Source organism: Sarcophilus harrisii, chromosome 4 (assembly GCF_902635505.1).
Source record: "Sarcophilus harrisii chromosome 4, mSarHar1.11, whole genome shotgun sequence".
Lineage (NCBI taxonomy): Eukaryota > Metazoa > Chordata > Mammalia > Dasyuromorphia > Dasyuridae > Sarcophilus > Sarcophilus harrisii.
The window spans coordinates 35,887,504-35,904,658 of NC_045429.1; the positions used below are offsets into that span (position 1 = coordinate 35,887,504).

The following is a 17,155-nucleotide window of genomic DNA, read 5'->3' on the forward strand; positions in this document are numbered from 1 at the left end:
CTGAAGACAGATGTGGATTCAAGTCCTTCTAACTCCACGATCAGTGGTAAATCCACTATGTAACCTAGTTACCCTTACTCTGATAAATCAGAATGTTGGATGCTTCAAGTTTTTAATTGAAAACCTGGCATATGAAAAAAATGGAACAATGAGAGCTCAAGTAATCCTGGTAGTAATAGCATATATAGACTATAGAGTATTTTAGGAAATTTAATAATCTAAATAATATTTTAAATAAGTAATGACTCCAAAAAACAGTATCATTTTCAGATGAAGGCAGGAGCAACAGTTACTTCCAAGACTCAAAACTCACATATTTGGATATGGCTTGTCACTGACAATTTTGGTAATCTAAATAAATACATAATATATTAACTACTAAAATAGTATAAAAACAAATTTTTAAAAAAGCATAATATTCTTAAAGCACAGCTAATCCACCACATACCTGTTAGTGCTGCTGGTTTGCATAGTGTACTATACTGGTTTTGTGTAGATATTACACTCTGCCGTGGACTTAGTGTTGGTGATGCAACAAGAGATAGCTCTTCAATAATAATACTGCTTTTGGGATGATTTTTCGGAAGTTCGTTCAATCTTTGTTCTAATGAATACTTTAAAAGATCCAACTTTTGACTTGATTCATTAAATCTCGCTTGAGCCTTGAACAGAAAAAAAAAAAGGGGGTGCTTTCATTCTAATAATTATATTCCTTAAATATTGCACTAAGTTAAAACATTTAATTTGAAAAATTACTTCTGAAAGTGCTTTTCTGTCTGTTACTTTTCCAGATCCAAGTAATTTCATCACATTCTTTGCACCTTCTGCTACTGCAAATTCTATCCTAAAATGATGCCGTAATTCTTCCATCCGAAGTTCAAGAGGACTTATCACAGGTTTTGCTAGAAGAAGAAAAAAATTTAAGTAAACTCAATGGAACCAACTATTTGGATTATGTAAGACAGCTTAGAAGAATTTTAAAAGCAAATGAATTCTGATGAGATTAAACCAAAAGGTAATTATTTAAGTGTAAGAAATAGATATACTTAAGGTAAAATGTAGGTCTTTATAATTGAGCTGCATTGTACATTTAATTTAAATTACAAGTCTGAAATTTTTTTTAGAACTAAGGATAAGCTGTATGTCCACATCTGTGTAACACTCCTAGATCACAATAGTCTCTACTTATGCTTTTAGCATTTAGTTAAGAATTGCCCTCTGGCATGAAAAATAGAAAACAATGAATTCACTCTCAGGCTCTGATAGACTTTATTTTAGAAAAATGAACTATATGTATTATAAACATGTAATTTCCAAATCACTTTTAAGTGAAAAGTTTAAAACAGACAAATAGTACTTAATAAAAAATATCAACCCCTGGCCATATTGGCATATCTATAGCTAAGGCTTTCACATAAGTAAGAAGATTAATAGTTCATCTCTACTTCATCACCATTATCAAAAGCCAGTTCATTGGTCTGGACTGCCTGAAGAATCTGCATCCTTATGACTTCTATTTTTGTCTTGCTGTCCTGAAGCAGCTGTTGAGCGGTGGCAAGGAGTTTTCGATCCTATTAAAAAGGAGTTTCAAAATGTGAGCCAATGAAAGAGCATCATCGTCATCATCAATAAACATTTACTATGAGCTAGGCATTGTGCTAAGCACTGGGAATACAAAAAAAAAAAATTTAATTCTACGCAAATTTAAACAAGCAGTAGCAAAAACAGAATTAAAAAAGAAATCTATTATATAATACAAATCTAATTGCAAAAATAATAAAATTGGGGAGAAAAAACATTTCTATCTCATCAAAAGTGAACAATGGTGAATATTTAAGAAGAATCAAGTGATTCTTAATGTTAAAAAGCCCAAACACAGTAATTATTACCTCTATAGTACCTATTGTTTTACAAACTACTTTATTCATAAGTTATGTGACACAGAAAGTATAACTATTATTTAGTTTCTATTTTACAAATGAAGAACTTTAGATTCAGATAAGCTGGGTTACTTCTTGAGAGTTATGCAGATAATAAAGACTAATTTATAAACCCCATCTCAAGTGCATTCTTTTCAATACCACACATTTCACCTCAAAAACCAAGATAAATCTTTGAATGTGTGAAGTTATTGCTACTTCTCCTGTCCTTAATGTGTACAAAATCTACTGCATTTTTTCTTTTCCATGATAAAGATGGATCAGAAATTTAATCACATAAAGCAATGTACGCCAAAGTGCTCTGACTGTAATTCCCCCCCCCCCCCCCCCCAATCACCTTTAGGTCTACTTCAAGAAATTATTTTTATGAATATCATCTACATTTTCCACTGGATTTCTCTTATAACAATGAATAAAAGAGAAAGAAAAAAGTTTCACAAAACCAAATAGAATCCATTATTATATGATGTATTCCATTGGCAACCCTGGTTGCCTATCTCATGTCCATTCTTTGATGCCAAGTTTGGTCATTTTAAGTTCATAGTATCCAATGTTAATTGTTTTCGTGTTGTTTTCATTTACATTTAATTGATGGAGAGGTTTTTTTTTGCTACTTCTGAAAGTGCTATTGTGAATATTTTGATATATACAGAGCCCTTCTTTTTTGTCACTATCCTTGAGGTTTATGCCTAGCAGTGGAATTTCTTTGTTGAATGGAGATGTAAACAGGTAAAAGAAACACTTGAAACAAGTTTTTCAAACTCAGGGCAAAATGAAAAGACACTGTTATTATGTACTTGATAATGAATGATGTATTCAGGTTCAGAAGGATAAGAAACTCTGGTAATTACAGACTTAAGAAAACCATGTAGCAAATTAGAATCAACCCCACAAGAAATTTTTCATTCTCTAGGTAGCTCTAGTATTTCCCAAAGTAGCTGATGCCATTTTGAAAATAATAGCATCTAATAAACTCACTTTTCAAAGTAAGATTTTTTAACAATTCAATGAATGCCTACTGAATCAGAAATATTAGATATCACAATGTAATCTTTTTAAAATAATGTATTTTTATTTTTCCAAATACATGCAAAGTTTTCAACATTCACCAAACCTTGTATTCCAATTTTTTCTCCCTCTCTTCTTCCTCCCTTTCTTTCTCCCTTAGACAGCAAACAATTCACTACAGGTTAAACCTGTGCAATTCTTCTAAATATATTTCTATACTCGTTATGCTGTGCAAGAAAAATCAGATCAAAAGGGAAAAAAAGGAAAACAAACAAAAAATACTACCAAAAATGATAATAACACTATGCTTTGATCCACATTCAGCCTCCACAATTCTCTCTTTGGATGTGGATGGCACTTTCCATCACCAGTCTATTAGAATTACCTTGAATCATCCCATTGTTGAAAAAAGCTAAGTCTATTACAATTGACCATCATACAATTTTCTTGCTGTGCACAATGTTCTCTTGGTTCTACTCACTTCACTTAGCATCATTCAAGTAAGTTTTTCCAGGTTTTTTTGAAATCAGCCTGCTGTTTCTTATAAAACAATAATGCTCCATTATATTCATCTACCATAACTTATTCACCCATTCCCCAGCTGATGGGTATTCACTCAATTTCCAATTCTCTGCCGTTACAAAAAGGGCCGTTATAAATATTTTTGCATCTATGGGTCCCTTTCCCTTTTTATTATCAGACTCAGTAGACACTGCTGAATCAAAGGGTATGCCTCATTTTTGTAGCCCTTTGGACATAGTTTCAAATTGCTCTCCAGAATGGTTGGATCAACTCACAACTCCACTGGCAAGGTATTAGTGCCTAAGTTCTCCCACATCCCTTCCAATATTTATCATTATCTTTTCCCGTCATCTTAGCCAATCTCAGAGACATGAAATAGTACCTCAGTTGTCTTAATTTGCATTTTTCTAATCAATAATGATTGAGAACATTTTTTCCATATGATAAGAAATGGTTTTAAAATCTTCTTCTGAAAATTATCTGATCGATACCTTTTGACCATTTCTGAATTGAGAAATGGCTTATATTCTTAGAAAGGGCTTTATCAGAAACTGGCTGTAAAATTTCCCCCCCCAATTGTCTGTTTTCGTTCTAATCTTGCCTGCATTAGTTTAGTTTTGTTTGTACAAAAACGTTTTAATTTAACAATCAAAAGTATTCATTCTCCATTTTATAATGTTTCCTGGTTATTCCTTGCTTATAAATTCCTCCCTTCTCCACAGATCTGGATTAGACTAGCCCTTGTTCTCCTAATTTGCTTAGAATTCACCCTTTATGTCTAAATCATGAACCCATTTCAACCGTATCTTGGTATAGGGCATTAGATGTTGGTCAATACCTAGTTTTTGCCATATCATTTTTCAATTTTCCCAAAATTTTTGTCAAATAGGAGTTTTGGGGTTTATCAAACAATATAGTAACTATTATGTCTCGTGAACCTAACCTATTCCACTGAACCACTTCTGTATTTCTTAGCCAGTATCAAATGGCTTGGATAGATTGCTGCTTTATAATATAATTTTAGATCTGGTACAGCTAAGCTACCTTCATTTCTATTTTTTTTCATTAATTCCCTTGAAATTCTTGATCTTTTGGCCTTTCAGGTTAATATTATTATTTATTCTAGCTCTATGAAGTAATTTATTTGGCAATTTGATGGTATAGCACTGAATAAGTAGATTAATTTAAACAGAATTGTCATTTCATTATGTTATTTTCAACAAATTCAGCCTACATCAATTTTTAGAAATATCTCTACTGGGGCTGTATAACTGGGGTTCCATACTATATCTACCATATTGGCAGTTGACAAAAACCAAAAATGATGAATGCTAGAGTGGCTGGGGAAATCAGATACATTAAAGCACTGCTAGCGGAATTGTGAACTGGTTCAGCAATTCTAGAAAGCAATTTGGGACTGCATCCCCAAAGCTAGTCAACTGCACATACTTTGTGTCAGAAAACACTGATACTACTCAGCCTAAAGGTCTAAGAAATCAAAGAAAGAGGAAAAAGACCGATACATCCAAAAATATTTCTAGTACCTCTTTTTAAGGTATCAAAGATCTGGAAACTGAGGAATGGCTGAGCAAGTTTTAGGGTAAACAGGATAGAATACTACTGTGCTGTAAGAAATAATGAATGGGATGCTATTGGAAAAAACCTAGAAAATTTGTATGAGCTGATGCAGAGTAGAGAGCAATTTATATAATATAATAGTTATTGTAACAATACATGTTACAGAAAAATAATACTGTAAAGAGAAACAATGTTGAAGAACTTAGGAACTCTAATGAACATCACAATTCCAGAGGACTCATAATGAAACAAATTAGACACTTCCTGATAGAGGTAAAGGACTCAAGAGTACAGAATGACATGGTCAATGGGGGGAAATTTTATCTTACTTGATTATAAATGTTTATAATAAGGATTTTGTTTTTCTTGATTTTTCAAATCAACAAGGGAAAGTACATAGAAAAAGAAAGTGAGTTTTCAAAGGAAAAAACAATTTAAGAAAATGACACTTCTACAAAGATGAATCCAAATTCTACATATCTAGCCATTTTTCTTGCAAGTAGCAATTCTGGATAGAACACCAGTTCCAGAGTCAGGAAGACCCAAGTTAAATCCGGTCTCAGTACTTTTGAGCTATGTGACCCTAGGCATTTCACTTATCTTGTTTGTTTCACCTTTAAACTGAGCTGGAGAAGGAAATGACAAACTACCCCAGTGTCTTTTCCAAGAAAACCCCATATAGGATCACGAAGAGTGGGAAACAATGGAAATAACTGATCAACCTAAAAGACATCTCCACCAGATATCCCAAAGGTAACTGACTCAGTATTTCTACAACAGAATTTATTCTTTTTTCTTCCCTCAGAACCTAACCCTTTTCTCATTTCTGAAAAAAGTACCACCATCCTTCCTGTCATTAAGTTCACAATCTAGGGAGTTATCCTTTCTCTTATACTTCAAATCAAAAGCAAATGTAGATTTTTATATCAGTTGCCCACACCCTTAATTAAGAAAGAAATCATTCATATTTAGTTCCTTACTACCATTTATGATTACTAAACAATCCCTTAACTGACATACCCCTACAACTCCAGTTTCCTCTTCCAATTGACTCCATACAGCTGTATAATTCATATTCTTAACGTACACATCTGGAACTTTCCTCCACAAGAAGTGACTTCCTATTAGCTCTAGAATAAAATACTTGCTCTTTTGTTTATTTAAAGCTTTTCACAATCTGGCTCCAACCTGCTTATCCATACTGATCTCACATTTCTTTTCATACAGTGTATTTTAGTTTGATAGATTTACTTGTTTTTCCTCAAACATGACATTCTGTTACCTGTCATTCTTGAATCCCTGCATTAGCTTTCCACAAACTATTCCTCATTCTTGGAATACTCTTGTTCTCACTAACACTTTCAGGGAATCTATCTCCTCCAAGATAGTGACTGCCACTTCTTAAAAGGTGTAGTCTTTCCCTCATTTTCCTCATCCTTATTGTGAAGCCCCCCATTTCCCTGCTTTTTACTAAGTCTACATATATTTTACATACAATTTTCAAACAGCAAACCTTTATTAAGTATCTCCTATGTACAAAATGCTGAGGACACAAAGAAAAAATGAAATTTTCTTGGCTATAAGAAGTTTGAAGGAGCCAACACATGTATATATCAATATATGCAAACTAAATCCAGAAAATCAGCAGATATTTATCATAGGAAGAAAAACTAGAGCCAAGCTTTATTAAAAAATTTTTTTTCATTAATTCATTTATTTGTTGTTTTCTTGATTATTTAATATTTTCCCCTGTTAACATTTAGAACAACTTTTAAAATATTTGTTTTTTAAAATTGAATTTCTTCTCTCCCCTATTCCCAACCCCCACTAAGAAACTACATGTGAAGTTATGCAAAATATTTCATAAAAGTGATGTTGTGAAAGATCTTCCCCCTAAAAACAAAAAAACAAAAATCCCTTTAAAAAAAATTTTTTTTTTTAAAAAGAGAGAGTATGCTTCAATTCTTCTCTGGGTTTTTCATCATAAGTTCTTCAGAGTAGTTGTGGATCACTATATTGCTGAGAATAGCAAAGTTACTTATAGGTGATTATCCCAGAACATTTCTATTACTTTGTACACAGTACATTTTACTTTGCTTGAGTTCATGGAGGACTTTCAAGGTTTTTCTGTGTCCTGAAGAACCAAGCTTTCAAGAAAACTAGAAACTCTGACATGGTGATAGTCACAAGGGGATGGACTTGCGTAATGGAAGATATCTTAAACAAAAGCCTGAGGCACAGGAAATGGAATACTGTATCTGAGGAACACTAGACAGTCAGTAGTTTTCTCCCAGCAGAATATATGTTCCTTATAGGCAGGAGTGAGTGTGTTTATCCTTATATCTCTAGTACACAACTCTAGCTGGCACAGAGTAGGTGTGGCTGATAAATTTTATTGAATTTAATTGTGTTCCTATACCCAAAGTTGGTTAAGAGCTTCAGTCTTGATTATTTTTTTTAATAAATGAAAGCCCTTGTATTTCAGGCCAAGCAGCCAGGCTTAAATATTTCCAAATGCTGAAAACTAGAAAAACATTTAATATTTGGCACCAAGAAGAATACAGACAATTCTCAAATTTGCTGACTATGCCTCCTAACTAGACATTTGCTTCAATTTATAGAATATTTAATACTTTGATATATAGGTATATTCTGAATATTGGCCTAGTTTCCCAAGAATACTTAAACTCACTTTGTTTAAAACTGAAATAACCATCTTCCTCCCCACAAACCTGACACTCCATCTAACAGAATGAATGACAGAATTATGCCTCCTACTCCTCCCCAAGTCATCAAGTCATATTTAATTCTTTTATCTCATCCCTCACATCTCACCAACTACCAATTTTGCTTCTAATATTTTTTACTTTGTGTTTCCTTCCTTTCTATTTCTACTGCTACCCTTACCTCTTGCCTTGATTCCCATTCAATCAATAAGTATTTAAGTGCCTTTTATATGACAATGTGCTAAGTGCTAAAGATGCAGAGGTAAAAAAAAATAGTCTCTAATCACAGGAAGCTCACATTCTAACTGGGGAGGAATAGTGTAGCAAATAGCTTTGTATAAATGAAGTAATAATTGTAAAGAACTTAGCACAGTGTTGGAATGTAGTAGATGTTCAATAAAAGCTTGTTTCCTTTCTTTCCTCTCTCTACAAAGAAGCTAAATACAGAATAAACTCGAAGTAATCAACAAAAGAAAAGCACTAGAATTAAGGGAGATTTGGAAAAGGCTTCTTATAAAAGACAGGATTTTCCCTAATAGTTGAAAGAAGACAGGAGGTGTCAATGAAGAGGTAAAGCACTTCAGGCATGAGGGACAGTCACTGAAAATGTGCAGAGCTAAGAGATGGAATATCTTATTCCAAGGACAGCAAGAAAGCCAGGGTCAATGGGTTGCAAATCATCTGGGAGGTGAAAAGTTAGAGAGAAGAAATAGGTTATAAAGGATTTTTAATGCAAAATAGAGGAATTTAAATTTGATGATGTAGGAAAAAGCAAATGATCAGATCTGTGCTTCTTGAAGATCACTCTAATAGCTGAGTAGAGGATTGACTGGAGTAGGGAGAGACATGTGGCAGGCAGACCTACCAGCAGGTTGTTGCAACAATTTAGGTGTTGAGGTTGGTTTTGTTCTTGAAGAAGACAAAAATAACATCACTATGTTAGAGTCAAGTTATAGCGTGTCCAACTGTGGCTGATTAGACTAATATGAGCTCAGATGGCTCTACTATAAAATGTAGGTGTGAACATTTGGGGTGGATTCACTAAATGTGTGCACACCTCACATTTCTTGAGTGAATTCAAAATTCTGCTTTACGCATAGAGTACAGCACCTTTTCTGATGAGGGCACACCATGCCAGATCGTCCTGTGTCAATGTCATACAATCAATTCCAAAATTCATAAAGACCTTGAGAGTGTCCTGGTACTGCTGTTTCTGACCACCATGTGACCACTTGCTCTGAGTTTTCCAAAAAAAGTAAACATACTTTTAGCATTCAAACAATGTGGCCAGCTTACTGAAGTTGTGCTCTTTGCAGTAGAGTCTGAATGCCTAGCAATTTAATTCAAGAAAGGACCTCCATATTAGATATTTTAACCTGTTAGATAACTTTTAGAATTTTCCTAAGACAATTCAAAAGGAAGCAATTCAGTTTCCTGGCTTGGCGTATATACTGGTAGTGTTACATATCCAGGTTTCATAGGCATACAATGAGATCAGTACAAAAGCTTTGTAGGTCTTTTGTTTGGTAGGCATCTTAATAATACCCCTTCTCTCCCACATTTTCCTTTGGAGCAACTCAAACAATGATCTAACTCTGAAAAATTAAGTGCATCAACCTCATTAGCAATGTATATATCCCTAGAAAGTATACTGCCATGTCAAGTGAACTTATCCATTATAACCCAAAACGTATCCATTTGTTGTAACTGAATGGATTCCATGAATGGATGAATGGTTCTGGTTGATGGAACACCTGTGGTTTTTTTGTCATTAATTGGTAGGCCAAAATTAGCACAAGCAACAGAGAACTAATCCATACTTTGTTGTATTTTGCATCGAGTGCACAATAATCTTCAAACTACAAAAAAAAAAAAAAATCACCCACTAACTTTCCCTCCATTTTTGTCTTCACTTGTAGCCTTTTTAAGTTAAAGAATTTACCATCAGTATGGTAGTTGACCTTAATGGCATGTTTATCCTCCCTGAAGGTGTTTGACAACATGGCTGAAAACATCATGCTAAAAATAACAGGAACAAGTACATAGCCTTGTTTCATTCCACTGTTGACTGAGAAAACATAAGAGCACCATCCATTATTCAGAACCCAGGCAATCATGCCATTATGAAACTCACGTACAATATTAATGAACTTCTCCAGGCAACCAAATTTTGATATAATTTTCCATAAGCCTGCTTTCCTGACAGTATCAAAGGCTTTGGACAGACTGATGAAAACTGTATACAGACTTCTATTCTGCTCTTGGCATTTCTCCTGGAGTTGTCAGGCAGCAAACAGACTGTTCCTTGGTCCTTTCTGAAGTCACACTAGCTCTCAGGTAGATGACTATCCCAGGTAAAGGATCAGCTATTAAGAACATCTCTTGCAAAAATCTTGCCAGCAATGACTAAGAGAGAGTACCCTCTGTGATTGTCATAGGACAATCCCTATCTCTAATCTTTATAAATATAGACAATGGAAAATGTCCATGAACACCTGAGGAACAATGTCCTCTTGCCATGTAATCCTGAAAATTTCAGCTGGCTTTTGTATAAGCAACAGACATCCTCCCCCACCTCTACCCCTATCATGTAAATCTTAGCTGGAATAGAATCAATACAAGGTGCTTTGCCACATAAAAGGAGCTTAAAAAAAATTTCAAAGTCTCTTATTCAATTGGAAATTTGTCTAGAGAGGGACTGACTTCAGCTGGAGGTATATAGTTAATGGCTTCAGTATTGATGGATGATGGTCTGCTGGGAAGTATTCAGCCCATCTTTCCAGTATTATGTTCTTATTACTAATTAATGTGGCTCCACCAGCAATGAGAAGCTAAAATGCACTGCCTTTGGCCCATAAATAGTCTTCAGAGCATCAACAAAGCCTTGGATTGTTACTATTAGCATAAAACTGAATTTTCTCTGCCTTCTTACTAAACTTGCATCTAAGTTTCACTTGTATTTTACTTTTTTTTTTTTTTTTTTTTTTTTTTTGCTGAGGCAATTGAGGTTCAGTGACTTGCCCAGGTTCACGCAGCTAGGAAGTGTTACATGTGAGACTAGATTTGAACTCAGTTTCTCCTAACTTCAGGGCTGGTGCTCTATTCATTGTGTCACCTACCTGTCCCCATACTTTACTTTTGATGAACTTAAATGCTACCTTTTAAGATATGAATGAACTATCCTGCTGGTAAACCCTGTAGAGTTCTCATCTTTCATTTAGCAGCTACTGAATTTCACCATCACTTTCATCAAACCATCTTGATGTTTGTGAGTTTTCTGGTCCAGAAATGTAAATAAAGTGCTATACAAGAAATCTTTGAAAACTGCCCACTCCTTTTATTGCTCCACTATTACCAATCATGTGTTAGCTCAACTTTCCTTCCCAGTTAGTAATAAAATATTCCTGCTCAGAGAGGCTCTCTAGTCTGTTGACATTAACTCTTCTGGTAGCCACTTTGCCTTGGGGCCAATTCTTGTCGCATATGAATATTAGGACAGGATAAGTTTATGATCAATCTAGCATTCTGTATCACAAATTGCCTTCATCACTCTCCCTGTCCTGTCTCTTCTCCTTACTGCCCATTTTTGCCAATATTTTCTAGGAAGGTGCATCTATGAAGTTTTATTGTGTTTAAGTAAACAGAAGACAAGTGGTATGATAAGAAAGTCTTGGGATGCACAAGTTTCATTGGTAAGTGACCACTGTTATTGCTGTCTCCAATTCCATTCTTCTCAAGGACTCCCTTCTATATCTAGAAACTACTCTAGTATTAAAGTCACAGAATTATAAGTTTATGCTCTTTTGGCAAGTTGATAAGGGCCTTCAGATCTTAAAATTTTTCTGTGACCATATCAAGGTTTATCATTGTGGAAGCATAGGTACTGATAATGATGGCAGGGTATTTTCCTGAAAATGGAAATGGCACTGTTATGACCATATTACTCACTCCTTTTGGTGGGAATTTTGGTAGACTTTTTGACTAGATAGTTTTGCAAAATCTACTCTAGCCTCGACACTCCCTTTCACTGCAACCACTGCAGAAAAGCATGTATCCTGCTTTATTATTTAGCTGACTTTTATTTGCCATTTTTGTTTCATTCAGAGCTGTTATTTAGAAATAAAACTATTGGGTTCTCTCACAATAAGAGCTGATTATCTTTCAGGTCTACTGGATTTAATGTTGTCTGTAAGTATGCACTGGTGTTCTGGTGTTCTATGTACTGGTGTTGAGTGGAACCATCTTTGCAAAACAATTTTTTTCCTTTCAACTGCAGGGTAGAATCTCTGCTTTCTGCAATAATCAGGCCAGGGCTAGGCAAGCAGACAATGATTAGGGTACCTTTTCTACCCCCTTCTTCACATCAAGAGGTGAACAGTATGGTCTTTATAAGATTGCTCAGACACATAGGAAAGGCTGCTGAAACCCACTGCTACTGCCAGTAAGAAAATGACCCTATGGCCTTGGCTCCTTGCGAACAGAGTTGTAACTATGGCTCCCAGTTTATACCTGAGGCTTCATCACTTGCCTGTTACCTTAGAACTTTGAGAAAGGTAGAAATGGTAAAATGGTATGGATGACATCTTTTGATTTGTGCATAAACTATATTTAAGTGAGACAGAGCTGCACAAAGTTGTTGGTCTTGCTCTTTCTTCCAAAGCTGCCACATCTCAGTGGTGTAACAGAGTCAAGATGACAAATCATGGCTCAAGATGACTTCATCTTGACCGTGGAATCTTCAAATTCTAACGAAGCTCTAAGTGTTCAACAGTGCCTGCTTCAGCTGCCTTTATGGCAATTGGAACTAATTATTCTCATCTGCCCATCTGATTTAGCCTATCAGTTAAAATGGTTTACCAAGGTGTGGCTCCTAGGCATGCTACAGCTTCTTGAAACTGCAGGTGAGAGAGACCAGAATCAGACAGACATCAAAGGTGGAAAGCAACCCTGAAAGGGCTCAGCAGCCCCACTAGTCTTCCTGGAACACACCTTATACCCCAGTATTGAGGTAACAAGGGTCAGTACCATAGCAAAGAAGGCATATGACAGAAACACATCAATGGTGAAATTGACAGACAATAGAGTGCTTCTCAGGAAAGGAATGAGGGGAGATGGCAGGAGATGGATGATAGTCAGGAGTCAAAGATGACATCAAGATTGTGATACTAGGGCTCTGTATAGATGGTGGTGCAGTTGATAATAGGAAATGTTTAGAAGTATGTTAATTTAGGTGGAAAATGATAATGAATTTAGTTTTTGTAATACTGATTTTAAGATGTCTATAAGATATTCAATTCAAGATGTCCAATAGGCAGTTAAAGATGGCAGACTGTTTATATATATATATATATAATACATATAAGAGGCTGGATAAAATTTGAAGATCATCAGCATGGACATGATAATTCAATCAGGATGCTTTCCTCCATACTTGGAATGAATTCTGTTTCACCTCTTCTTAAAATCCCCACTTTTCCTTCAAGGCCCAAATAAATTATTATTGGAAACCAGTAAGGCTGTTTTCAACTCTTAGATCGATTCTATGATCATTTGTGCTGGTTAGTGAAATTAGGAAAGTCAGTAAGTGAAATTAGAAATTAAAAAAAAAGCAGCAGAAATGTTATTACAGAATGATTATTACAGAAACAGAAAACAAAAATAAACAAAAGAAATCTCCCTGAGTGTCACCTAATCAGTCTCTCTGCCTTTTAACATTTTGCCCAATTTTATTGCTGATAGGTGAAAGCCTGGGTTTCACTATTTTTTTCATAAGAGGCTAAAGTGAAGCATTCCTGCAGACCATTCATAAATTTAGAACAAAGTTTTCCCTTAAAAGAAAGAAATGGGGGAAGGGAAAATGGAATCAGAATTTAGAAGTCCTCTTGCCCAACCCTGTAGACTGTAGAGTTCTTTGTAGAGATGAAACCGAGATCCAGAGATGTTAACCAATGTAACCAAGGCCACAGAGGTTACAGTAAGTAGCAGATCCCTTCTTTCTAAATCTGAGCTCTTTCCACAAGATTATGCTGCCTCCAGACATAAAGAAATTAAGTAGGAAAACTTTGCTTATGAGATAAAATTTTTAGGCATTTTTAGAAAGGGGATAAGAGATGGAGTAAAGACCTTCATTTGATTTAAAGGGAACTTAAAAGGGAAATGGTCCAGTAGATCTTGAGGGACAAATAATACATGCAATAATAAGTAGGGTAAGAGACATTTCATTGAAGACTAGCACACTGAAAGGTTTGGTGAAATATCTGAAATCTAAGCTTATTTGAAGATAATTAAATAAAAACCAATGAACTTGGAAGGATGAACAGAAGAGTTGGAACAGGTAATTAGATGTTTTGAGAGTAATTTGGTTAGCAAACTATTTTCAAGATTACCTTCAGTATAAATATTATTATTCAAAGAACCTCTGATTTCACCAATGTGGATATCCCTCTTATGCAAGTATTATTTTAAAATTCTTTGGAAAGCTTGATCTTTCACAATTATACAACACTGTCAGTATAAAATATGGGCCTTTAAAGTCTGAAGGAAATTAGGAGTCCTTCACAAGGAGCTTTTTAATTTCCTGAAAGCAATCCAGCCTATTCTCCTGTATTTAATTCTAGACCCAATTCACTATTCATTTGTATTGTTATTTATCCAGAAAACAAACTGACTGATAAGTGATATAAGTTGTTCCTCCAAATGATTTTCTTCACAATCTTCTCCATGTGGGTGGTCAAGTTATACCTCTCTTTTGGAGGCTCTTCTGGGAATTTTCTGGGACTTTATGCCTCAAGTATGAAATCATATGAAGAGAAGCATTAGTAAGAAAAGCAATTGCCATCCTGAGGGAATTCCTTTTTAACTTGGAAGAAATCCAGAACAGATTCTATTAACAATAGCTTACACCTTTTGTAAGCAAAATACCTGGTCTAGCATAATGCTAGTCATAATAGTCTTATGTTTGCTGGAATCTATCTGCCTCTTTAAGGAGGTACGTACTGATTTAATTTGGAAGGTCTTATCAAGTTGTTGTTGTTTTGGTAAAATTGATTTCTTTGTAGAATTTCTCTTTTTACTCTCTGCAATTAATGTTGGTGCAAAAGTCACAATCACTTCTATGGTGATTTTTTTTGCTCTTTCTCTCTGGATGCAGATGGCATTTTCCATCCAAAGTTTATTGGAAATGCTTTGGATCACTGAATTGCTGAGAAGAGCTAGATCTATCATACTAATCATCACTCAATCTTGCTATTGTTATGTACCATGTCTCCTCAGTTCTAGTTTCATTCAGCATTAGTTCATGGAAGTTTTCTGGGCTTTTCTGAAATCAGTCTGTTCATCATTTCTTAAAGAACAATAACGTTCCATTTCTTTCATATACCATAACTTATTCAGTCATTCTCCAACTGATGGGCACCCACTCACTTTCTGATTCTTTGCCACTACAAATAAGAGCTGCTACACACATTGTACATGTATGTCCTTTTACCTCTTTTACAATTGCTTTAGGATACAGACCCAGAAGTGGCTCATGGTAATATTTTTGCAAATATTTTTATGAGTACTCCAATGAGGTGACCAAATGTCATATTTAAATAACATTTCTTCTTGATTAGTAATCAAACCCATACCACCAACTCCTTTTCTTGATGAGTACAGGGACTATCTGGGAGCAATCCTTCCATTTAGCTGTAACTTTTTTTCTTCTAGCTTAAATGTCAGGAAAAATCATTTAGATAGGATTCTGCATCTTAAGTAGTATGCTCACTCTTTAGCCACTAGACAAGGATTACAGTTTTGAGTGCCAACAGTTCATTTATCAGCAGTTTAAAAACTGTAAATAGAAGACATTTTTCTGTCTACAGAAATGACTATTTTATATTTTTAGTTTCATGGCTTCCCATGTCCAATAAATTCATCACCAAGAGGCCAATTTTACTGAGCCTTTCCATACTTAGCTATGAATCTATGTTGGCCTAAACACATATTTCATGTATTAAAACAGAACTATAGGGATAAAGATTGCCTTTTAACATTCTACTCCGGCAAAATTCTTATTGTGTAGTTATCAAATTCTTGAATCCCAACTTCAGAAATCAGAAACATAAGATTAATTATTACATCTATATTTGTAAGTGGAATACTATTTTATTTATGAAATGAGGCTTAAGTTAAAATTTGCCAATAATCCCAAAATAAATAGGTAAGTTAAGAATTCACTTCCCCAATTACAAACTTATTTCTCTATACAATGAAGCATGTTATTTCTGTAAGATCATTAAACCAACAACAGCAATTTTCTACAAACTTTACCATTCTAATTAAGGTTTTCTAGATGCAGTTGTTTGAGATAATTCAAACTGAATTTTCCTCTCTTCAAAAGTGAACAGTCATTTGTTAAATGCTTGTGTATGACTAATAAAAACAATTTTCAAATACATCATGTATGATATGGGAATATTCTCTAAACCTTATGCAGTAAAGTTCCCTAACACTCTTGGGAACATAAAAGTTCTTTCTTCTTCCCCGCACCCCCCATTTTCACCACAAGTATTAGATATTTCTATGTGGAGTAAGCCTTACTTGTTCAGATGATTTCCTATTCTACTGTTCTATCATAACTTCCCACCATAGAACCTAACATAAATTCTCAACCATCTATTGGAAGTTACTCAAAGGCATCAGAAGAACTGATTGTTACTACTAAAGAATGCCAAAGTTCGATTCATAAAGTCAATATGGCATGACACATACTTTATGTTTTAGATTTAAATACATTGATGTTAAAGTATCAGTTGCATCACTTAAGTATGGAACCGAAAAGCTAAAATGTGTTTTGTGAATACTTTTGGTTTATTTCAAACAACTGTAGAGAAAATTGCATTATATAATTATTTACCAATTTATTCAACCATTTATACAATCTTCAAATAAGATACTAGATCTATTAGATCTATATCTTAAAATAACAGTTCTACATTAGGGTAGATAATAAACTTACCTTTGAAGAGCCATTTGAATACATCTGTATCATATTCTCTGCTCCTTGTTTTACCTTCAGTTCTATGTCCAATTGTTTTTTTAAGGCCATCAATTTATTATTGCTAGTAGAACTACGAGGATCACTATTTGGAGTATCTGGGGTCCTTGGACAATCTGTGAATTAAATGAAATGTAAATATTTACTCAAAAACTAATGATCTTCTAACGCTGTAAGATAATACTTTCAAAGGATACATCTGTGTGCCTTGTAATAGTTCTATAACTATAAACAATCGGAAGCAAATGAATTCCTAGATGATTTTTTCTCAGGGATGTTACAAAAAGGATTCTTGTATTGACTGAAACTTCAGATCCCATTCAACAAGCATTTATTAAGTACCT

The 17,155-nt window shown here is 34.5% G+C and overlaps 1 protein-coding gene across 2 annotated transcripts in view; it reads right to left on the reverse strand.

Moving 5' to 3' along the window:
* Window positions 1–17,155, reverse strand: part of PKN2 (protein kinase N2) — a 167,775-nt gene that overhangs the window by 58,783 nt on the left and 91,837 nt on the right. For both annotated transcript variants that reach the window (XM_031969379.1, XM_031969380.1), the window contains exons 3-6: window positions 16,773–16,927; window positions 1,454–1,571; window positions 757–902; window positions 449–662 (exon numbers count right to left, since the gene is read on the reverse strand). In XM_031969379.1, coding sequence (XP_031825239.1) covers window positions 449–662; window positions 757–902; window positions 1,454–1,571; window positions 16,773–16,927 — 633 coding nt within the window. The remainder of the gene's footprint in view (window positions 1–448; window positions 663–756; window positions 903–1,453; window positions 1,572–16,772; window positions 16,928–17,155) is intronic.